The sequence below is a fragment of the Papilio xuthus genome, unplaced genomic scaffold (genome assembly GCF_000836235.2).
Source record: "Papilio xuthus unplaced genomic scaffold, Pxut_1.1 DF827777.1, whole genome shotgun sequence".
In the NCBI taxonomy this organism is placed as follows: domain Eukaryota; kingdom Metazoa; phylum Arthropoda; class Insecta; order Lepidoptera; family Papilionidae; genus Papilio; species Papilio xuthus.
The window spans coordinates 869,906-896,020 of NW_013530872.1; the positions used below are offsets into that span (position 1 = coordinate 869,906).

General features: G+C 33.0%; 2 protein-coding genes across 2 annotated transcripts; both read left to right on the top strand.

Moving 5' to 3' along the window:
* The first annotated feature begins 332 nt into the window (after nucleotides 1–332).
* LOC106115724 (uncharacterized) lies at nucleotides 333–9,240 on the top strand. Its single transcript, XM_013309186.1, has 6 exons — nucleotides 333–445; nucleotides 7,220–7,338; nucleotides 7,973–8,092; nucleotides 8,292–8,406; nucleotides 8,530–8,701; nucleotides 8,893–9,240. The coding sequence occupies exons 2-6, from the start codon at nucleotides 7,279–7,281 to the stop codon at nucleotides 9,023–9,025; spliced, it is 600 nt and encodes a 199-aa protein (XP_013164640.1). The 5' UTR covers nucleotides 333–445; nucleotides 7,220–7,278; the 3' UTR covers nucleotides 9,026–9,240.
* An 11,513-nt stretch (nucleotides 9,241–20,753) lies between these two features.
* On the top strand, nucleotides 20,754–24,152 carry mmm (missing minor mitochondria). Its single transcript, XM_013309801.1, has one exon. The coding sequence runs from the start codon at nucleotides 20,813–20,815 to the stop codon at nucleotides 24,056–24,058; it is 3,246 nt and encodes a 1,081-aa protein (XP_013165255.1). The 5' UTR covers nucleotides 20,754–20,812; the 3' UTR covers nucleotides 24,059–24,152.
* The last annotated feature ends 1,963 nt before the right edge of the window (nucleotides 24,153–26,115 follow it).

The following is a 26,115-nucleotide window of genomic DNA, read 5'->3' on the forward strand; positions in this document are numbered from 1 at the left end:
GCAAGCATTATGTATTAGCGTTGCTTATAATGTAAATCAATTATTTTAATTTTTGTCTGTCTCGAATGAAAGCGCAGGTAACCGCTAGTTTTTCACAGTCATATAGAGTTATTAAATTAAGTTTTTTCTTGTATCTTAAGATTCCTAATATATACTCGTATTTAAATTAACACAATAATAACATTATAATGAGAAGGTCTTCTTTTAAAACTCAAAGATTTTTCTTACTTAGGATGTAACGTAGAGCAAGCATCGGTTAACCTTAGTGGCAACTTTCAGTCGAGTTACGGCCTTTGAGGTTGTCGCATGTCGCAGGACGGATTTTCCCTATCGCGAAATTTGAAAGTTTCATAAACTTTATTAATAGTACTAATTATTTAAATTGTTTGTGACAATTAGTGTTGTGGTTACTATAGTTTTAGTCGTTGTTATCGTAAAATTTACGGTAAGTTCTTTTTATGCGTTTAAATTATTCTTTTTTTTAATTTCATTTTTTATTTAATCATTATTGACAGTTTAATTATCTTTATAAAATACGTATATTTAAAAGCAAAAGAAATGTCGATACAATTGTATGCAACTATGCGGATTTTCAATTTTGTAGCTTATTTTCTTTTTCTTTTATTTTTTTAGCTTATCTTCATTCATTAATATGAACAGTAAAATATAAAGTTAATAGACGGATGTAAATAAATTATACATCTTGTTTTAACAATCCTAAATAAACTTAAGTTACCGGAACATGGGGAAATGCGTTCAACCTTAGTCCAAACGAAACATACAGCAAAGATTACGACATTTTTTAATTAAAACACCTAAAAAGCCGGACTACGTTTAAAATACGAATCCAAAGATACCTCACATTAAAAACTCTGTCGAATCATTTAGGCAATAAGTCACTATGAAATAGACATACTGACAAACATATTGCAAAATCGTCTGTCATATTCCTACGAAAAAAAATTGCGACATAAACGGCTGTATCTTTTGATTGCGTTGGCTTAGAAGTTTTATTTTTTCACAGATCCAAGGTACCGTAGGTCTGAGTATTTGATATAAATTCCAGATTCAGCTGACAAACAGCGGACACCAAAGTGATCCTTTAAGATTCCGTTTTTCCGTCAGGGTACGGAACCCTAAAATTTTAAAGCATTGCTGAAAATAGAAATTCAAATGTCAAGTTATTCGATATTCGTTGTCACTGGCATCGCTGGGACATATGAATATATATGCCTATATGCCTTTTGAATTGATTCCTCGTATGTCAACAGCCCCCAGTATAATATCGTATCTATCACACCGGCAGCCGGACTATAATTGATTCTCCGGGAATGCAGTACGAGGAGTTTATTTACTCCTATTGTTGTCAAACACACTACAGAATGATTTTATGATATTTCTAAAGAACGAAATCGGAATTGTGCGAAAAGTCGGTGTTGTTTTTATAAAATCACTAGCTGCTTCCAGCGACTTCATCCGCGTGGAATTAAACAAAAAATGAGCAGGCTATGTGTTCTTCCAGACTATGTTCTATATGTATGCTAAATTTCATCGTGATCCGCTCAGCCGTTCTGGAGATATCTTCAAGCAAACATCCATCCATCCATCTATGTAAACACTGATAATAATTAGACCAATCGACTATCGACTAAAGACCGTTTACTTCTAGGTAACGACAGAATCAGATTTATACTATATAAATATATAAATGTCTCTTTCCTTTTTTTTCTAAAGAAACTGATCTTTGCAATAAGGTTGACAATTCCATTTTGACAATAGGCCATTGTATAACACAAGAAAGCTTAGGGTCAAAATATTCAATCTTCGTTCATTTTGTCAATCGCCGTCCTTTCGGAACGCTTTAGATCAATCTTAAATAATGTGAGAAGTTGCTACACACTTCAGTTTACTTATGCAGTAACGGTTTTAGCTCTACTAGGGCCCTTCTACAGCACCCCCTTTTTACTATGCGAGAGGGGGGAGGGATTTAAAAGGGTTATGTAAGACTGTAGACCCTGTACGGTCGCCCTATAGTGTCCGACCCTAACGCCAGCCCTGTACCAATAGATATAGGCGCTTGCAGTGTTCCAAACTTGGTACTGAATAAATTAAATTATTTATTAAGATATAATAATATCGAAAACCAAAAGCTTTCAATTTTCAATTCCTGCTTATTCTAATATATAAAATGATAATATGAATAACCCATAATCCTTAGGGATAATTATGCTAAGCTTAATAATGTGGGTAGTCATTTAAGTTTAGTTTTAACGAGAAACCATCCACTAACAAGCATAAAATTATAAGCATTATTTCGAATAGTACACGTAATTAATAAAATGGAATATTCTTTACAAATAGAACAATAATATATGCAAATGATGAAAGAGTTGAAAAGTTAATTAATACGAAGACCATGAACAATGAAAACTCTGAAAATTATTGCTATTATACATATTATGGAGGAACAAAACAAACGGAAGTGTAATTTGAGATATAATATGTTAATCTTACCTTTGATTTTCCACAGATTAAATATTAGAAATATATTATTTCAGTTTCTTTTAAAGAGAATATAATTATGTAAGTTGTGCAGTTATTGATTGCCAGCTTTAAATCTAAATAAGTTTGGTGAAAACTAAACACCTATAGGATTGCTATAATACATTATACTATCTGCCGCCTGCGACTCCGTCCGCGTGGATATGTATAGCTATGTTTTTTTAATAACTTTTGTCTACAACTAAATACGCTATAATCTTACTAATATTATAAAAACGAGTATTTGGCAGGATGGATGGGTGGATGGGTGGATGGATGGATGTTTGTTTGAAGGTATCTCCAGAACGGCTGGACGAATCTCGATGAAATTTGGCATGGATGTAGATCATAGTCTGGAAGAACACATAAGTAACTACGTTTTTTTTTAATTACGCGCGAACGGTGTCGCGGGCGACATCTATATACATATATATATATATATATTGAAGATCTTATATATCAATGGTTCGAATAGTTTGAGATACGACTCGTAACTGGGATAGAGTGCGAGTCGTAAATATTTTATGAAGACGAATGAAAGCCGAATATAATTGAAAGGGTCCAATCAAGACAAATATCAAATGGGGTATAATAATAGGTTTTATTATAAGATAATAAACCTTATTTATATCTGGAAAGATGTAGTGAAAAAATGTGTTTTAATAAAAATCTATATTAATTAACTCTGGAAAAAATGTAACGTTTTTTTTTGTTGAAGGCGTGTTCTTGTTTCTATTGTTATCTGTATGGTTTTTGTATATTTTTGTCCGATTGTGAATATAATTAACCTTTAGACGAATTCAATGGAAATGAGAAGTTTCATTTATACACCTCGTTGGCTGACAATATCATTTATTGTATATTGATTTATTTTGGAACTCGCTGTCACCTGTGACTCTGTCTGTACGGAATTAAAAAGAAAACTTATATAAAGCCTATGTGTTTTTCCAGACTATGTTCTACATATATGCAAAATTTTATCAAAATACGTTGAGCCGTTCCGGAGATACCTTCAACAAAACATTCATACATCTAAACATAGGCATTTATTTATAATATTAGTAAGATATAATCAGTTCGTATGTTATTTCATATTTTTTTATATATTTGTTATAATTTTTCATACGTATTGAATTCGAAAGGATCTACACCATCTCGCCCCCTCTCATCCCTCTTAGTTGTATAATCGAATTTAATAATCATCATCAGCTCACTATAGGTTCCCAATGGGTGGCTCGGAGCTTTTTTTTTTTAGAGGGTGAATGCGTTACGCATACCAGGCGCCTCGGGGAAAGCCACTCCGGTTATATGGGACTCTCTCCACATCCCTAATGGGACAAGGAGCCTACGCACTAAACCCCCTCTGGTTCCCTCGGCTCACTGTTTACCGGGGTGTGGACACATGTGAATACTCTTCGCACACAGAGTGGCTCGGAGCCTACCCTAAGTTATGGTTGACTTGGCCACAAGGCTTGAACACAATGAGATAACAAAGCAAATACGAATATCTGATTTTTTATTAAATTTTCAAACAGTTAAAGAATTCAATTAATCCTATTAAAATTGTGATAACAAATCTAATAAGTCCTTTCATTAACTAAGCTAAGCTTTTTCATAAGATGAAGAATTCCATTAAATCTTTTGTCTAAAATATCTTAAATAGAATTTAGAATCTCGCCACAGTACCCTTTTATTTCGTAATTAAATTTTGAAGTGGCAAATAAAATAGCGTTTAAATGCCAATTATTATCACCATTTGGTAAAACTTCAAGTATCATTTGAAGGAGGACGTTAATTTTTACGATACATTTAGGAGATCAAAGACCTCAAATTGTGGTTGTAAAATTAAATAGGATTATAGCGTTGATATAAAAGAGTTTGTTGTTTTCTACTTCTTTGATGTCTTTTAACGAACTTTAGTCATCGTGGTTGAGAAGATTCGACTTTACTTAGTACAGTGATTCATAGGTTCAAAAGGCGGACAATGTCCGGCTTACTTATTTCAGTTTACGTTATGTAAAAAACCTTTATAGTAACACTAATACTGTGAAACATTAGACAAATATATCTTAAGAACTAAGAAGTATGTTATTGTCATTAAGAGCAATGCAAACAGGATAAATAAGCGATGTACGTTTAGTTTTGGCTCTATTTCTGTAATATGAAGTGTGAAAAAGCATTTATACTCGTAATTTAGTTCTGAGTGTTTCATTAACTTAAATATTCATGAATTTTTGCAGCATATAAAATAAAAGTAATAAAATGCCAGTCAGTTCTATTCAAATTTGATAGTACTTGACTGGAATATGCTCTAGAAAAATTTTATTACGAAAGAAAGTTATTTTTCTTCTACTACGCTACATTGTTTAAGCATTTCAAGATCAACTTTTAATCTTAGTATTCTTACTTCTTATTAATATTATAAATGCGAATGTTTGGATGGATGTTTGTTTGAAGGTATCTCCAGAACGGCTGTATGGATCTCGTTGAAATTTGGGATAGATGTAGAACATGGTTTGGAAGAACACATAGGCTATTATTAAGTTTTTTTACACCGCGCGGACGGAGTCTCCGGTGACAGCTAGTTAATTACTAAAATTAGTAAATATAAAAATAACTTATTCATACAATTTTAAAAAAACCGCAAGCATTCTATAAACAAAAGAAACCCAAGCTCATAATGATTCGCAAAAATATGTCACGAGTTTTTCGTCAACATACAAGAGTATATGTTGTTGCTCTCTTTCGTTGAAAAGACTAATTTTAAGTAGGTATCATATTGAAATTCTATAAAGTGTCGCTATATTTTTCTTGTTTTTGAAATGTAATCGTAACTTAAATTAATTTAAAAAAAAAAAACTTAGTTGCCTATGACTTTTTCAGAATATGTTCTACATCTATGCCGAATTTCAGCGAGATCTATGCAGCTGTTCTGTAGATACCTCCTTATACATCCATCCATACATTTGTATTAATAATATTATTATAGGAATATAACATATTACTTTCTATCTTGGGTACTGTGGATAAGTTGAGACATAGTGATAATGAGTTTGTTTTAAAATCTCACTCATAAGATTTTTGATTCACCATTGTATAGATATTAACGAAGTAAACAATGTATTAAGAGTTTAATTTGACTTTCTAAAGTATTATTTGAAGACAAAATGAGCTTTTAGAAAGTAATTTTTAGGAATTACCCTCAGTTTCCCCCTTAAATTATTTCCATTTCCAAAGTAATCAACCTTTAGTACTCTACCTTATAGCATTAATGAGCTACTCGGTTGTGATTTGCGCAGCAAAATATCGTAATTTGTGTGCAAAAGTTTCTCGATTAAAGCCGGAACAGACTTAATTGTGGTGATTTTGGTTCTATTGTTATAAAGTATTGTATTCGAGTTGTTGATAAGCAACTTTCGAGTTCCAATGGTAAATAAAAACGATATTAGTTATTTACTAAAGACTATTATGAAATAAATAAATTATTAGTGTATCTTAGAAGAAAAGAAAAATGTTTTTTTTTGTTTCCTTAAAACAAGATAGCTTCGCATTCACCTTCGGGAACTGAAATGTTTTTTTTTATCCCAATCTTTCTTTTATTGTTACGTACTCACTAATATCACTTGACATTCAAAATTGAATGAGATTTAATGACGACCGTGGGTTTCTACAGATGTAATATTTATCCAAAAACATATCGTCTTCTTTGTCATTTTCCTTTAGTAGAACAGAGATAGCAATATGTTTTTTATAAGTGTTTCGATAGTGTAAATTGACGACTTTTTCGTAATATCGTGTTTTTATTAACATAAATATTATTATAATAAATTATTTATTCATAGCTCTCTTACAAAACTGACAGTTTAATTAACGGCAGTGACACTTGACTGCGCAGTAAATCCATTAGCAAATTGGTGAGCTCAGTTTGTGGTTTGCGTTAATAAATATTTTATTAAGTTCACGCTCTACCATTTAAAATATGGAAAATCTGATCACAAGTTGTTTACTCATAATCTTATATAAAAACGGCTAAAACATATATTTATGATAATAAATTACGAAAATTTAATTATTTCCTTATATATTATTTATGATTTTTTTTAAATTTAATTTAAACCTTTGACTACACAAAAGGCGTGGTAATGAAACCAATTAGACATTAAAGACCCAAGAAGCCATACTGCTAGGGCTACAATTGCCAAAATTATTGTACGTTTTTTCTACTATTACGCCCGCGACTCCGTTCGCGTTTTTGTCTAAAAAATAGAAAAAATAAAAAGTTAGGGGTGGACTACCCTTAACATTTAGGGGGATGAAAAAAAGATGTTGGCCGATTCTCAGACCTATTCAATATGCTCACAAAATTTCATGAGAATCGGTCAAGCCGTTTCGGAGGAGTATGGGAACGAAAATTGTGACACGAGAATTTTATATATAATATTATATAAGATAATAGAAGAATGACGATTATAAGAATCGTGTTATGTATTCTAAGATATATTCAAGGATGAAAAAAACATCTTTTATATCAACAAGCAAGCAAATTAGATTTGTCATAGTAAAAGAAACACGTATCCCACGTACCTTGAGCTCTTTACGAGGAAGAAACCTTCAATTTGTTGAATTTGTTGACCTAAATCAAACAAAATATTTGTTCTGCAGATTGGTTTTCTTTCAGATGTCAAGATACTATTGATCTGGGAGAGTTTCCTCGCAGACATTTGAAATTCAATACGTATGAAGCGTAAATTATGCGCGAGGCCTTACAACTGTGACGACATGGAGGAGCTGAATGTGGTACGACAGTTATCTAATTTTATGATTGTACTAGATGTAGCCCGCGACTTCGTCTGCACAAAATAAAATAACAACATAATTAGTAGCCTATGTGTTCTTTCAGATGTTTTATATGTACGCCAAATTTCATCGAGTCATTTAGAGTTCACCGTTCAGCCGTTTACAAACATCTATCCATCTAAACATTCGTATTTATAGTATTAGTAACAAGTAATATTGTAAAATATTTGATTTTCAAGCGATAAAATAAAAGAGAAACATTTATAGTAAAATACAAATTTAGAAAAATTAAGCTTGTAAATATATTTTATTCACAAGTTTTAAAAGTACACTATAAATATTGTTACTTTACATCGTATAAACTGAAGATGAAATGTAGATAAATCGAAATGAAACGAAGGAATAGTTTTTGGCATAAGAAGTGATCAAAGACAATTCATTTGTTGTGACGCAATCATAGCTTTAACAGAGCCAAAGCTAAATCTTAAGAAATTTTGTTTTCTGCCACAACTATGATGCCTATTAGTGAATTATAAATAAAGATTAATTAGTGGATTTCCTCGTAACAAAATAATATGTTTTATTATGTATTATGGGCAATGGAATTAAACGGTAACACGTTTTATATTTGCAGACAGCTCTATCTCAAAGAAAAGAGTCGGTCGCGCCGCTCACCGGAGAAAGAAATGGGAGCATATTTCGTCGAGGATTTTCATATCCCTTAGCCATCGTTTTAAGGCTTCGAGTACTACAGGTAACAAGTATAACCTATTAACATTTAACAAGTTAAAAAAAAACATAATTAGTAGCCTATGGGTTCTTTCAGACTATGCTCTATATGAATGCCAAATACCATCAAGATCCATTCAGCCGTTCTGGAGATACCTTCAAACAAACATCCATCAATCCATCTAACCATTCGAATTTATAATATTTGTAAGATTTGTTTGCAGATAGTATGCGGTATATCAGCTATGGTAATGGGCAGCGTGGCCTTCATAGAGGAGCGGCAGAAGTTCAACATGGGCCTCGGCATACCCGCCGGCTGCGTCAGTGTTCTAGCCGCGGGTAAGATAAAAACTAATAACACTGGTTGTTAAATTTAAAAAAAAAAAAACAGACTACACCTCTAAGACATAGTTTTTTAAAAAGACTGTGTATTTGAACAATTCATTGGTTGTGAAACTGTAGCGGTATCAATTCACACGTCGCGTGGTTGGAGCGCGCTGTCGGGGAGTGCTGCGGGCGCGGCACTGGGTGCGGGCGCGGCCGCAGTGCTGTGGGCGGCAGCGGGTTGCCTGCTGCTCGCGCTCATCGTGCAGTGCTGCAGGACTATCATTGATCCAACCGGCACTGATTACAAGTTAGTAGCTTTCACTATTGTTTGTAGAGGCCGTTACCGTTAAAACTTATAGCCTTTATATAAATACGAGGTGATATTAAAAAAAAACAACCAGTTGTAATGGAAGTAACTGATTATAAATGCACTAAATTAAATCTTAATTTATCGAGATTTAAATATGAAATTAACATGATTAACGTTTTTTTTCGTAGCAGCGTATCTTCAGACGATGAAGCAAGACCTCCATCACGAGATTTGATCGTGATAGCGTCGGTACAAATCGCTTTAGCGTTGGTAACCCTCGTCAGCGCTGCGGTGTGTGCGCGTATTGACATAGGCGCATGACGCGAGCCTCCGCTCACTCGACGTCGCGTGAGCGAAGCTCCAACCGCTACAGCGCCCGCTCCACTCGTCAGTGCGTCCCCACCTAACGAAGAAAGGGAGAGAAGTGGACGCGTAGCGTGGCTCATATAGACTATACGTGTTGGGCTAACAATGCTATTGTAAGTCAGACTCACGTTCTATCTCACAAGGGACTTAGTTTTTGAAACTAAGATATAAAATCATATCTTTAGCTCTCTCCAGTGGATAAATTATTTTAGATAATCTTTGTACTTAATTTTTTTCTTATTTAGTAAAGTATGTTAAAGCTTTTGTTATTTTTAAAAGCATAATATTTAATATAGTCGTTAGATAAATGTAATTATGTGCTAAGTTGAATACATATTTTTGAAATATTAAATTAGAGTAGTAAAATATTAAATTAGAATTCAAAGTTATTGTAGTTATGTATAATTAACCATTTAATATTTATTCGAAATTGTAAATACACATTTAATTAATGTAATACATGTACATACTTTTTAATTACAAATCACGTTACTTTAATTAAAATAACTTAAGTTGACTATATTTTGTCATATTCTACTACTACTATACTAATAATAATACTGTTATTAAATAATATTTATTAATAAATAATCAGTGTTTCAATTATTGCTTATTGCAATATGAATCTGACGAGAAAAATGAAGAGTAAAATTTGTGTTTGCACCTTCTAAAAGCGTAAATAAAAACAATTGTATGAACATTTTGACCTTTAAATAAAGAGTACGTTTTTATAGGTAGTGATAGTCCGTGAGGTAGATGACTCACCGTTGGTTTCTGAGATCAAAATTTCTGTATTAAATATATAGTCATCCCTAAAATTTTCTTTGACAAAACAGAGATAACGAATAACAGATGTAGATTTTTACACAGCGAATTTGGTCTCAGAAATCCACTATCAGACAAATGAAAATAACAATATGAGATAAATAGTAATGGTAAAAATAAAATCGAGTCACAATAATTTTAAATATAATTTTGTAGTATATTTTTAAAGCAAAGTTTACTATAAAATACATAAACATATGGGTAGTTGTAAATTATATCTCAGAGTCCTATTAGCTAATGGATCCCTGGCGTATGAGACGTTAACATTAACGTGTACATACACGCACTTGCCAGGGTACGGGATACGGTGTTTTAACTACTTTTCTTAATTAACATAAATTATGAGCTTTATGTTATTAAAATACAAAGTAACTATGGTTTAATGAAGGCCACACTATGATAGTATTTGTTAAATCGGGGGTTATACAGGGTGTTTCAAAATCATGTGATACGGAAGTATACTATGATTTAAGTAACACAAAGAAGGCAATATTTTTGTTGAAGTACTTTGACTGATAATTCCGAGAACATTCAATCTTACTAATATTATAAATGCGAATGTTCGGATGGATGGATGTTTGTTAGAAGATATCTCCAAAACGGCTGAATGAATCTCACTGAAATTTGGCGTAAACGTTGAACATACTGTGGAAGAACACATAGGCTACTTACTAAGCTTTTTTAATACCGCGCGGACGGAGTTGCGGGCGGAAACTAGTGACTACTTAAATGTTAGGAAAACACAGCTTATAATATTTGAGTTAACAACTAGCGAATGTTGAGCTAGCAAGCCTCAGTGTAGTTTGTAAATTTACTTGGAATTGGCCAGCAAATTTAAAGTTTGACTTAGTACCGTACGAAGTTAGAGCAATAATATTTGGTGAGTTACAAATTGTGTATCATAAATATACCTTGTGTACTGAGTCTAAAATTGTATGAACATGTATGTATGGCCATACATATTTCAATATATGATTGGTAATTTTGCTTTGGCGTTTCTTAATCTTACTCTTAGATAGGAAAATGTTTGTATGGCTGTGTAGCATTAGTTGTGTTATATTTGGCACGTTCACGTACCGACACGTGTTGCCGGTCCAAAGGTCTGACATCGAATGACGCCCCCTCTCTCCGGCATGTATTGGAGCGTGTACGCTCGAGACACACTCTACATTTGTGCATACACTGCTATATTGATGGATGTTTGTTAGAAGATAACTCCAGAACGGCTGCATGTGTCTTGCTGAAATTTGATGGAGATATAGGACATGGTCTGGAAGAAAACATAGGCAGAACGCATATGCAATTGTGTATGTCTATGGGCAACGGTCACTTCGCTATTTCAGTGATTTCAGGTGGCCGCTCGCTCGTTTGCTACCATATGATATAAAAAAAATAGGCTACTAATTAAGTTCTTTTTTTATTTCGGGCGGAGGAAGTTGCCTGAGACAGCCAATTAAAAATAAAATTTTCTGTTTTCCTTTTTTTTTGTTTCAAATTACATTTACATAAGTTAATGTACATAATTATAGATATTTAAAGCTATTATTACATTCTACATTTTATTAACGTTCTTGAAAAATCTTTTAATAAGAAAATGCATTTCTGTACCACAAATTAAATACAAATAACTTGTTAACCTTACATTAGAGTTAACAAAGTGCCTCCGTAGAGTTATGCCACAAACTGAAAGTTTTAACAGCCCGTAACAACGTGATTAGTCCCAAACAGGTAAGGTCTACCGACTTTATAAACTACCCGCATTTATATAAACTTATATTACAGTGTTAAGTTTTACGTTTTAAATTTAATTTTAGTAACGTAAAGTAGAAAACTAGAAATCTGAAATTCGATGTCTGCTGGTAATTTCTCGAATCTTATTTCGTTTAAAATCGAATGTATTATACATCGCGCTTTCATACATCTTAAAGTATTTTCATAGTATAAATTTGGAGATAATGACCTTGAAATCAATATTATTATTAATAGAGATCATTTAAAATTAAACACTAGAAGTTGCCACGGACTTTGTCGCACATCAAAAATGGGTACCTAGGTTAATACCAGGAAACAGGCCAAAAAATTGTTTTTTTTTGTTGTAAGCATCAAAACTACACAACGTTCGTGAAATTTGTTTTTTCTTTTCGATATTACATTCAGGCACTTTAATTTTATTAATTGTACTAGCTGTCGCCCGCGTCTCCGTCCGCGCCAAATTAAAATGTCAACTAGTAGCCTATGTGTTCTTCCAGATTATGTTCTACATCTATGTCAAATTTCAGCGAGATCCATGCAGCCGTTCTGGAGATTCAAACAAACATCCATCCATCCATCAATCCATATAAACATTCATATTTATAATATTAGTAAGATTATTCTTCTAATTTTGCCAATAATGAAACTAGAAGACCTAGGTTAAGATAATAAGACAAGAATAATATCTTCGTGTACCACAGGCCGAATGTTTTCTTTTAATATCACCCCAATGTTTGCTTTCGCACATTGGATATAATCTATGTCTGTAATCCAGCCAACGCTACATGAAACAAAAGGGACTAAACAAACAAACTATACTTTGCCAAAATAAACTTGATTCCTGTCTATTGTTGTAACGCATGTCACGTACGAACACGTCACGGGAATTCAAAAATAATATGCAACATGATACATTGATCTACTAAGTTTCTTTTTTACAAAATTTGTTGTTGCAACAAGTACACAAAAACATGATATGTGTATTCGATGACGTCATAACTGCGTTCCTATATAGTGTGAAACTTTTAACGTTGTGAAATAATCTTATAAACTTAATATTTAGTTTTCTTTGCTTAGTGTTGCTTTATACACTTAGAACTGAGATGACGCATATATAAATACCATGGCATTTTTTTTTATATCAAAAGGTGGCAAACGAGCAATCGGCCACCTGAAATCGCTGAAATAGCGAAGTGACCGTTGCCCATGGACATACGCAATTGCATATGCGTTGCCTACCTTTAATCGACGAAGGAGAGGATGCACAGAAAGAAAATATTTTCCCTTCCCATGCATCCTCTCATCCGGAAAGTCCACTTCCACTTCCCATCCTTTCCTTCTAAGAAAAAGGGTGGGAAGGGAAAGAGGACTAAATTAGGCCTCCGGGACGCACACTCATCAGACGAAACGCGGAATTGCTTCCACTTGACGCCTGTCTTCTGTGTAGTCGTGGTATTTCCCCGGGCGAGCCGGGCCGATTCGTGCGAAGATGTTAAAGCGGGCTCTACCACTGTTAAAGATTTTTTAATTTTTCGCACAAAACACTAGCGGTTGTAGTTACATTTACTTGGTACTTATTACAGAGGATAGAGTTATTAGTCGACTGTATGATATCTCGAATCTGAAACAATTATATTAATATTAAAGGGAATGTTTAGATGGATTGATGTTTGTTAGAAGGTATCTCCAGAATAGCTGCATGGATCTCACTGAAATTGGCATAGTTGTAGAAACAGTTTACTATAATAATTAAGTTTTTTATTAATATCGCGCGAACGGATTCGTAGGCGGCAGCTAGTTGACAAATCTTTCCTTAGAAAATTTGTTTAAAATTTAAAATGTTCGTGAGTCAAGTTAACTTAAGTTTTCACTGCCGAATGCGTAGAACATATCGACATCCGTATCAGTCTTATTGAAAAACATGAAAGAACAATACATTTTCGTACAGATGTTTCGGCAATGGAAACTGTATTGAAACACACATGTGACGTATAAAATATCAAATACCGAACCGTGTACCTGCTATATTAATTCAATGTAACCACGTTTCATAACAAAGGAATTGTGTACAGAAGAGGTTTTCGAGTAAAAGGATTTTCATTTTATTGTTTGTAGGTAACATGTGTGCTTTTTGAAGTTATAAATAAACTAAATAAATATCTATCAAATTGTAATTACTTGATAGAGTTTGTTTTGGTGATTTCATTTTATTGGATTCAATACAGTACTTTTGAACAAAACAAAAATATATTTACATACACTAGTAGAAAACATTCGTGTAACACTATTTATTAATCTATAGTTGTCGACCGCGACTCCGTCCGCGTGGAATTAAAATAGAACTTTATAAGTAGCCTATGTGTTCTTCCAGACTATGCTCTATATATATAAGAAATTTCACTGAGATCCATTCAGCCTTTCTGGAGATACCTTCAAACATCCATCCAACCATCTAAATATTCGCATTTATAATATTATTAACACAGAAGATTTATTTTTTTTGGGGAAAAATAATTATAAATGTTATTTTTAAAAACTTTGTTTAGCTTAGTATTTCACTGGGCTTGTTAACATTATAATGAGAAGCTGACAGAGACAAAAGCGGCAAAAGTTGTTTGAAAGTAGCCACTTGACTTACTTTGTGTTCTTGCTTAAGGAGAAATTATAAAGTCGTTTTATCACTTATTTCCTGTTTTATATATCTCTTTAAATTAAGATATATTTTTATTTAATAAAACGGTTTAAAATGAGAAGATAAAAAGGCAAAAAATATGATAATGGGTAATCTGGAATGGAAAGGCATTTTGTGGAATACATTTGTTGCTCTAGCGAATGCTAAATAAAATATTTCCTACATATAATTAGTAATAGTGCAATATGTTATTTGTCTGTAAATGTTCAATAGAATATAGCCTTACTATTATTATATTCAAGCCTAATCTTCTAAGAATAAAGTAACTTATGACATTTGTAATAGAGTTATACTTAGGTGAAATAACAACGAGTTTTACTTAGTACATGAGAGTTATTAAGCGTGGGTTTTCACGTCCGAAACACACAGAAACATAACTATCTCTATTGTCACAAAGGGAATGAAAGGGACGAAAATATTATGTAGTACGAGAATATTGTGAAGAACTACTTTTCGACAGTGGAAATAAGAGTAACAATCGCGCGAAGATGACAGCTGACACTTGTCCTTGCAACGAGCGTGAACTTTGTCAAGTGGATACTTTAAGCGTCTTGTATCGCTTTTGCCCTTCAAACCTCGTCTGAATACTAATTCAAACAAGTTCAAGCTTCTTGATAGAGTGATAATTTTATTATAAAAGTAAACTGATTTTTTAAACATAAATGTTTTAAAATAATAACTGTAACTGAATTAATTTATGTTTACTTCTTTAAGATGTTTTTTGAGAGTCGATGGCTCAGGGGTTAAGCACTTGATTTGCAATCTGCAGGTCCTGGGTTCGAATCCCGCCATGTACCAATGTGTTTTTCGATTTCGATTTACATATGTACATTTATCCGACGTTCTCACGGTAAAGGAAAACGTGATGAAACCTGCACATATCTGAGAAAAAATTCAAAGATAAGTGTGAAGTCAACCAACCCGCACACGGCCAGCGTGGTTGACTATGACCTAATCACCCCTACCTACCCAAGGCTCCGAGACCCTCGGTGGGGATGTATAGTGAGCTGATGATGGTGAAAATGTTTTTTTTTCAATGTGATCAACTCAACAATGGTAATAAACCTAATACAAAATGGAATACATATTATGTTTACCCTTCCACCCTTACTTACTTATTTTGGTAGTTTAGCCCTCTTAGAACAGGAGTAAGCCGATTAAATTAATTTCATTTGCTACACAATTGGATTACGAAAATATAATTGTATTTTACTGTATTTTTCTCAACCGCACCCAAAGAAGCATTTCAAAAATCACAGCATGTTACAAATGAATTTACGAGTAAGTGCTCTATTCTAGTGACTAAATTACATCAATCCGTCCCTGAACGAAGCAATCCGCTAATGGATCTTGATATATGAGACTTTAATGGAAATATATTGCGTTTTGAGAGCCCATTTGTGCTTAGATACTAACTAGAGTCCCGCCCTCTACTGAATTATATTAAAATTAAAATGATATTTTGTTTTAAAAAATGTTACAGTCAAACGAAGTTAAGGATATTAATCTACACGAGACCGTGGTTATTGACTTATCAATTCTTTTTATTAATATGTAGTAGGTACCTACAAATAACCCCTAACTGAGTTCCCTAGTGTGCTAATGATGATGATGACCTACAGATAAATTAAGTAAAAAAAACTTCTGAGCCAGTGTCTTTGATTTTGGTCTAGTCTAGTACCCCAAACTTTGGGTAAGCTCCGAGCTCTACCGCGGGGTATACTGACGACGACAATGTCATTTAAAATTTGGTTTTAATTACTATATTAAGCAGTAAAAATAACAAAGAATTTACTTTTAAAAACTATACTAGAAAAGAATACAAAATGTACATAATAGTACCGTACAGTAGTACATAGGACAGTACATGTACCTTTGTTTATTTTATAAAATACATAACATTGTATGATGATACAAAGCTTTTGTAAAAATGTGAAAAGAATGAGAGCTTATTTTGGGTATCATGCGAAGGATTTACGGAAGAGCTTTTGTATTTGTGAGGCTTAAGGTTGTCGGTATACTGACATAAGCCTACAATAATAATGGCAAGTCTTTTATGGACCACATTTAGAAGGTTTCTGTATAGAACCAATTTATTTTGAGAAAGTAATCGTACATTTATTTTAATTTGATGGATGTTTGATTACTAGCTGTCGCCCACGACTACGCACGGAATTAAAAAAAATAATTAGTAGCCAATGTGTTCTTCCAGACTATGTTCTACATACATGCCAAATTTTACTTCAATCTATGCAGTTCTGGAGATACCTTCTAACAACCATTCACCCATCCAAACATTATCAAGATTATTATATAATACTAGCTGTCGTCCGCGACTCCGTCCGCTCGAGATTAAAAATAGATGTTTGCCGATTCTCAGACCTACTCAATATGCTCACAAAATTTCACGAGTATCGGTCAAGCCGTTTCGGAGGAGTATGGGAACGAAAATTGTGACACGAGAATTTTATATATAAGATTAGCAAGATTAGTCCCATAATGCAAACTTCTAGAACGATATGCATGTTAGTCAGTACATCAAGTGAAGTAACGGCCAAAGTATTGTTAAGAATTATTCGAGTCGAAAGTCGATCTAAGAATGTGTGCAATGCATTACGTAACTCAGCTAAATAACTTCTTGAAATACATTCTTAAAGTTGCAAACTTTGAGTTCGCTGGAAAACTTCAACCGTAGAGAATTTATGAACTTTCTTTTGTAAAAATACATTCCTTTGAATAAAATAGGTTCAGTCTTAGGCTACAGTACAATTAAATTGACACCAAGTTCTATTAGAAAATGTTTTCTGTCTGTTTTAGCCCAACCATTGATGAACCTTGCAGACGGAGTCCACGGTATGGTCCTAATGGCCTTGAAAATATCCTTTTTTAAGGTTCTGCACCTCATAGAAAAAAAAACGGAAACCTTATAGGATTTCTTTGTCCGTTCGTCTGTCTATCAAGACACTTTTTCTCAAAAACGCGTGAAGGTATCAAGGTGGAATTTATTTGTATTATTTTGTCTTATATTCGTAAGAAGTTTATTAATAGTACAGATATTTATAACAACAAAAGTCGCTAAAATAAAAAAGCGTTTATGGTACGTTAAAAACCGTAAACGATTTTTTTACATATTAATTTTGATTATATTGCTTTAAGTGAAGTCAAACGCCGTTTATAATTAAAATAAACGTTCTCACCTTTGTTAAGTCCGTCGGTTTTGTTAATAAACGTAAATTAATTTTATTCTTTAATAGAGAAAAATATGTTCATATAAAATATATTTCAAATATAAGTAACTAGCTGTCGCCCGCGACTCCGTCCGCGTGAATATATAAAAAAAAAACTTAATTAGTGTAGCCCACCCATCCATCTACCATCAATCATCCATCCACCCATCAATCTAAACATTCGCATTTATAAAATTAGTAAGTTAAAAAAAAATGAATAAATAGTATCCTATGTCCGTCTCCTCTAAGCTACCTTCTTACCAATTTTCAGGCATATCGGTAAAGCAGTTCTTGAGTCATAAATAGTGTAACTAACATGACTTTCTTTTAAATATATATATCGTGTATCGAACTCAAAGGTTTCAAAATTATACAAATAATGTCTAACTGAAATCGATTTATAAAACCGTCTATTTTTACGTAGTTACGCAATATTCATTTTCGATTTACTCATTAAAGTAAAATGTTTATTTTCCATTTGTAAAATATTTTGGAATAAACATGTCTACTGCCTAAATAAACTCAGTTGAGCGAACAGACGCGGTTTCTACAAAATCATGCGAATACATTTAATGTTTATTTGACAAACTAATTTGTGATAGACATATGTTTAGAGAAGATACTATGGTGTATATTTAGCTAGTAAATTTAATTAAATGTTGGTTCCCATTGTCAAAATACTTGTATAAAAACGTATTATCGTCTCCGTTATTCTCCTTTTTTTTATATCATAAATTGGCAAACGAGCGAGCGGCCACCTGAAATCGCTGAAATAGCTAAGTGACCGTTGCCCATAGACATACACAATTGCATATGCGTTGCCTACCTTTAATCGACTGAGGAGAGGATATACAAAAAGAAAATATTTTCCCCTGCCATGCATCCTCTCATCCGGAAAGTCCACTTTCACTTGCCATCCTTTCCTTATAAGAAAAAGGATGGAAAGGGAAAGAGGACTAAATTAGGCCTCCGGGACGTACACTCATCAGACGAAACGCGGAATTGCTTCCACTTTACGCCTGTCTTCTGCGTGGTCGTGGTATTTCACCGGGCGAGCCGGGCCAATTCGTGCGAAGATGTTAAAGCGGGCTCTACCACTGTCAAACACAGTAGAGATCGCAATTCGTCTACAGTTTTTCATAGTAATATTTAAAACTAAATTCTTTAATCTATCCAAAGAAAAATAAATATCTCTTATATCCAAAAGTAGTAAAGACTAAGAACTAGTAGGAACTAATATTGTAGAGGAAGGAAACGAGAGCGGTAGGATTAAGGGAAAAATTTGGAAAATAAAATAATTTTTTTTTTATATTATAAGGTGGCAAACGAGCGAGCGGTCACCTTAAATCGCTGAAATAGCGAAGTGACCGTTGTCCATAGACATACGCAATTGCATATGTGTTGCCTACCTTTAATCGACGGAGGAGAGGATGCACAGGAAGAAAATATTTCCCTTTCCATGCATCCTCTCATCCGGAAAGTCCACTTCCACTTCCCATCCTTGTAATATGTAGTGTTACCTAAAAATATACAATCACGTTTGTATTAATGATGAAAATACTTCTATATTTAAACAGTATATAACAAAACAACTTTCTATAGGAATTTGAACACATATCAAAGGTAATCGATTAGAATCGAAAGCTATGACCATGAAATTGGACTCTATCTTTGAATCTCCGTTTGTGTTCCAATTCATCCAAACTAAGAATTTTGTCTCCCTTAGTGTAGAATTAATACGAGACGACACTAAACGACTTACTTAGTTATCAATTAACGTCTCTGAGTTAAGAAGTAAAAGCTTTTATTTTAATAATCTAGAAATAGCTGAAACGTAATCTAAGGTCAGTTTAAATACCATTTGTTCCCATTAACAGCTCGAGTTAGTATCAATTAGCTAATTGCCACTGACCTAATAAGGTCTATCTTCTACTTTATTGCTCTCACTATATCTTCATTTACCTAGTAATTAATTGTGTAGTTGTCCTAAACGTCGGATTTTATCTTTAATTTATTAAAAGTTCTTTATTTGAATTAGAAACCGTATGTTTAATGTGTAAAGGTCTCATAACATAACCTAGACCTGTAACCCAGAGACATATATTAGTAAGATTCTAGACTTTCATTCAAGATTATACACCTAATATTAGAGCTAAAAAAATTAAGAATAACAAAGAATTTTAATAAAATCTTCATAATTATGGCGACTTTCAGCTATTTTCATACAAATTGTATGCGAATTTTCACTGGGTAATTGTTAGTTTTTTATTTCTTATTAACTTATCTTTATTAACTCTCTAAATTGTATGTTACTTGAATTTACTTATACAGGAAACTATAATGAAAAAAAATTGCACTTTGTTGGAAAAAAGATGGTAAAAATGATATTCTATTCACTCGTACCGCATTGTATTGACGTTCCAAGTTGATTCACTGCATGCAAGGGTTCATTGACCTCTAACATTTGACTATGTCTGCCTCATAGCTCTTCTCTATGATGTGGTTTGTCTATTAAATAATTTTGTTTGCTCGAAGTCTTCGTAGCAACAATTCTATTGGTTGAAGGAAGAAAATACGCGCATGCGGATATCTAGTGGAACAATGAACGATTATTTTCAACAGTATTATTTTCTTGACTTATTATTTCTTCTATTGCTTAAGTCCTACATTTAGTACGTGTTAAGTTTAGTTTTAAACTGGAACTGTAAATTAGTCTTAAGAGATATCTTAAATTTTATATGATGAGTATTTATAGCAGTGATAATGAAAGTGAACGTATGGAAAATGTTGAAAGAAAAGATGATTTTTCCTCCGGCTCTACCTCTAATGAAGAGGACATGGCAGATGAGGCTCCGGAATATGGTAAATTTTTTTTCGTTATCATCATCAGCTCGCTACTTGGTACATTGCTATTGGTACATGGCGGGATTCGAACCCAGGACCTGCAGATTGCAAGTCATTTGCTCAATTATTTATACCCAATTTATTTATACCTGTCTTATATCATACTTCATTTATTATTAAGTTTTTATTATTATATAAAATACAAAGATGTCTAATAATATATTTTTTCTGTATAAAATTCTCTAAAGTTTTCTCTAACAATATGAAACCTTTTCACCATTATTTCATGTTTCATAAAAAATTGAAAACATTATGTCAAAACTGTTAAAGTGACATATCAGTATTTAAATAAATCTATAAGAATTGTTATATTTGATTGCAGTTACATCAAATGATATTAAAATGGCTCAACCACAACCACTGCCGAGAAGAAAACGCTTTATCCCTAAATACGATGTGGAAGGAGTGTATCATGTAATACTGGGAGAAGAGACTCAGTTTCAAATTGAAATGGTTGTCGGTATGCATGTAAATGCCCAATACCCTTGGAAATCAGTAAGTAAAGATAAAATTATGGAATCCATTAATTTAGGCGGTGAACTTTCTGAATTTTTCCCACTTAAGAAGGAATTAGAATCGTATAAAGATGATGAGGTATTAATGGGATACATCGCAGATGAATCAAAAGATGTCGATGAATTTTACGTTTGTTGTACACCAGAGGCAAGGGATCACTGTAAGCAACAGTCTGAAAAATTTATAAGACGACAAGAAAAGAAATTAGAAAAAGCGATACAGAAGAAACCAAAACCTTGGAAAGGATTTGGAAGTGAAGCGGAGATTATCGAATTAGTTCCTGTAAATACTAGACCACTCTATGAAATAGAAGTAAAATCACAATATCTCATGAAATATCAACCGAGTCGATTTAAAGTGCGGGACACTAATTCAGTAAGAGATGGTTATACGGAACTAACACCGTATAGACAGAAATATAACAATGTATTTTGTCGAAGAGTTGATTGTGGTAGCCAAGCAGCATCACCAAAGATAGATAGAGAGGCTCAAACTTACTTAAGATATCCTCAAAATGTTTGGACGCAAACAATGATTGATACAATTGGACGTGGAGATGATACCGATGGCGGTGGAGATACATTGAGGAAAGACGACTCCGAAGAAAGTAGCGATGAAGAAGCAGACGCGGCAACACAACCGTCCAATGAAGCTGAGTTAGCTACATATAATGCAGCTATGAAAAGGATGAGGCGTGTTTCTTATATAAAATCTCTTGACAAATTTATGTCAGCAAGGGAACAAGAAATGGAATCTATACTTGAATTAAACACAGTAATGGATATGTACTGTAATGATTACCCACGTTTAGTAACTGAAAAGACAGTTGACGTTTATAATTCAATGTCATTTGAAGAATATGTTTGTTTTACAGATGTGCGAGCTAAAGATAAATATATTTCATCAGCTGTTTTTCATCCAATGTGGACAGGTATTGTAGCCATTAGTTATTCTGATGGAAATCCGACTATTATGAAAACTTTAACCTCAAGATCTGATCCCATTCAGAGGGCTATATACGGTTTGAATCCTGTAATGATATGGAGTCATATTGATAGTCTGCGGCCAAAATTATATTTACAATCGCCACGGGAAGTTAAAGTGCTTTCATTTTGCCCATTTAATGAGAATATACTAGTTGGTGGCTGCATTAACGGACAAATTGTATTGTGGGATCTGACTAATAAATTGTTAAATGTAGAAACGATTCCTGTATTGAGCGAAACCAGGGAAAAATATCGTATTGCTATGAATGCTCATATGGACTGGATGAAAAATGTTCAGGATAATGCAATCGTAGAGGCAACAGCTTTAAGTAATATACTGACAAGTCATTATGGTCCTATTACTGCGATAAATTGGCTGTCTCCTAACTTCGAAGTAACGCCAACTGGTAAAGTTGTAATGGCCCCTGAAGACAGAAAATCTTTAATGCTGTTTACTGGATCCGAAGATGGAAATATTTTAATTTGGAATCTTTCCGTAGATAATGTCACTACATTAGAAACGAAAAAAATTAAAAAGTCTAAAAGAGTACCGAAGAGACCTTCAGGTTTATTAGTTGACGTTTCACCTTATAAAGTTTTAGATCGTAATATACAACCATGTTTTAAAATCATATTAGGAAAAGTTGGACAGCCTCAAGCTATGCCGATACAAAGATTTGGTATCAAACCACCATTGATTAAATACATTTATGTACCAAAATATTTAGGTGATGGAAGAAAATATTTCGACCCTGAAATTGTACCACAAAACGAAACCGATATATCAAAAATAATATACTGCGGCTCGCAACATGGAGAATTAGCGAGAGTTTTGTGGGAAGGTCATGAATTTAATACGGGTGAAGTTGTTAATTCTGAATACTGTGAAATAACATACAGTTGTTTTATTCATGATGGTGTAATAACGAGTGTACAAATTAACCCCATGCTGCCTAATCTAACACTAACTGTAGGTGGAAAGATTTTTGCTATATGGTCCAATGATTTGGTCGGGAGACCATTATTTTGGAAAAAACGACCTTCTCGTTTGACAGATGGTGTTTGGTCTTTATATAAACCAAGTGTAATATTTATTGGAACATCTGATGGTGATTTAGAAACATGGGACATATTGTTAAGAAGTGATAAGCCTATTACAGTTCAGACTTTATCCGGTACAATGCTAACTGGCGTAAGCTTACATTCTTTGCGTTTGACAAAAAATATAATCGGCGTCAGTGATTTAAATGGTTCATTTAGAACGTTTCTTGATCCTCCAATTTTTATGCTTGAGAGCCAATCATACAAGACTCGAATGGAAACTATGATTAAAAGGGAAGTCAAAGTTATGCAGTCTTTCGTCGCTTGGCAAAAGGAATTGATAAATAGCAATCCACAAATTTTATTAGAAATAAAGCGTAAAGAAGGTGCACTTTTAGCTGAAAAGGAAGAAGAAAAACGTAGACTTAAGGAAGAAGAAGAAAAAAGACTGGAAGAAGAAGCTGAAGCTCAACGTCGTCAAAAACTAAAAGTAATCGGCCCAGAAGAAAGGTGGCAAATGATAATACAATCTTTAATAGAGAAGACTATCGCGATTAAAAAAAGAATTAATCGAGCAGAATTAATTGAACAAGAGAAACCACTAAGAGAATTAGAAGCACAGAGGTTAGAAAAAGAAAGAAGAATGCTTGAAATTATGAAAAATCAGAAAAATATATTTAATGATACCGTTGCTATTCTTTTTCCTGAAGCTATTAAGAAAGAAGTTAAACAAAAAAGAACTTTACTCTCTGTGGATAAGACATATTTACAAAAAGACTATCTCGACGAATATCAATATTTAAAGGCTGCTTCTTTAAAGTTAGTGCATGAGAATCCTTTTAAGGTACCCTTTTCTTGGGAAGCAACTATATCTGAGGGTAAAGAAAGGAGACAAGCTTTGAATCCTTTTGACGATTATATTAAGATGCACAAAGCGAGAATTGATGAAGAAGATAATCGCACTTCGAGTCCTTCTAACAAGGAGATCGTTTATATGGAAGCGGAAAGAGAGTTAGCAGAAGTAAGTGAAGAAATTGAACCCTAAAAGAGTGAAATTGTTCTCTTGTTATATGTACTGTTTTTAGTTAATTAGTTTAATTGAAAGAAGAAAACTTATGTTTATTTAATGTAATTTATTTAGAAATTAAATATATTTATACCATCCTTTTTTATTTCCAACATAATTAATATCCATATTTGTGTAATAAACATCCAATATTAAAATCGAGGCTATAAGTAATTTTATTGTTCTAGTTAGATTACAAATCCTCAAAGTTCAGAATTTGATGGTGACACCTACGGCAGAATGTGCGATTTTTATTAGTTGAATATCTTTTTTCAAGTATTTTTTTACATAATTCTGACTGCAATTTACTAATGTCTTACATAAAATGCTATGGTTTCATTTTAAACGTAGATTTCAATCTATTATTTTGACAAATATGTATATTACATGCTTACGCCTGCGACTCCGTTTGCGCGGTATTAAAAAAAAAAACATAGTTATTAGCCTATGTGTTCTTCCAAATTATGTTCTGTATATATGCCAAATTTAATCGAAATTCGTTCAGCCGTTCTAGAGATAACTACAAACAAACATTCATCCAAACATTTCATTTATAATATTAGTAAGATTATACCAAAAACAATAATATCAGGGACATATACATTGTATTGTGAAATAGTAAATACTATATTTCAGTTCGTTAAACAATTGGAATACATAATATTTACCGTCCATCATGTAAATTAAGCTTTGACTCTGTAACTTAATTAAATATGTATCAGTTTCTGTTGATGTAGTTCAGAGAGAAACATTTTGCCTTGTTAAATATTCAAATATAGTTCAATGAAGTAATATTTACGCACATGAGTACTGTCGAACTCAGAGATATTTAATGGACCATTAAATGTCGCGGATTAAGTATGGGAATATACCAAGGGACGATTACAGGAACCAACAGTACCTACCGTTGTTCAAATATGTGAAATGGAATGAAATTCAAATAAAAAAAACTGACAAAGCCGAGAGGTAAGCTGATATCAGTTTAAGACTGACCGTAAAATGAGATTTCCTTTTGTAACTCACTGCCAGCGGCTTAAAGCTAAAAAAAGAACCTTAATTTTAGTCGCTTTGTATCTCGGCAAAAACTGAAGAGCTTTTGAAACGTTTCAGCGTGAAAATCTAAAAAAAATCATACTTGTACTGAAATTTACACCAAAAAGTAAATACTTATTTTTGTAGTAAACTTATATAGGTACTATGGGTCCACCACTAAGCTTGAATTTATTCTAACTATAATATCTGTCAGCCGCGACTCCGTCTGCGCGGGTTTAAAAAAAAGTAACCTATGTATTTTTTCAGACTTTGTCCTATATTTGTGCCAATTTTCATCGAGATCCGTTAAGACATTTGGAGATACTTCCTAACAAACATCTACCCTAACATACCTATTTATAATATTAGTAAGAAGTGGGAAGTAAGATTAATATTTTTTGTCATGAAACGAACTCAAATCTTAGCCAATAACCACTAAGCCACTAACGCTATATCTTGTATTTGAAATTTAATATTTATTTGAAAGGACCTTACAATTAAGGTTTTTGATCTCGTAGGTAATCAATGGGGTTGTAAAGGTTCTGGAATTAACATGTCGTAAGCAGGCTCTCAATTGTAAGACGTTGACTCAGATAGGTTAATTAGTTTTGCTATGGCTTCCATACAATTATTTAGATAGCGGTATAACGGCTTTAATCAACTCCTATTGTTAATGTCTCGATGAGGAGCCATTTTTGCTATTACACAAATTGAACCACTTTTTTATCTCAGTGGGACAGTTCCACAACTTTTTTTTAATCAGAGACAGGGGCAGCAGTTGCCAGTATTATTAGTTTACTTATATTGAAACTTATTACTATCTCTTTTTGCACAATTGAAATAAGGGGGACAAAAATATGTCTTACTGCTAGTTCTCATACAGCCCTTAAAATATATTGATACTCTGGTGTTCTTAATCTGAATTTAAAAAATATTTTCTTTTAGTTAAATTTTAAAATATAACTGGCTGAAAGATATATCCGACCTTTGAAAGATGAAAAGAA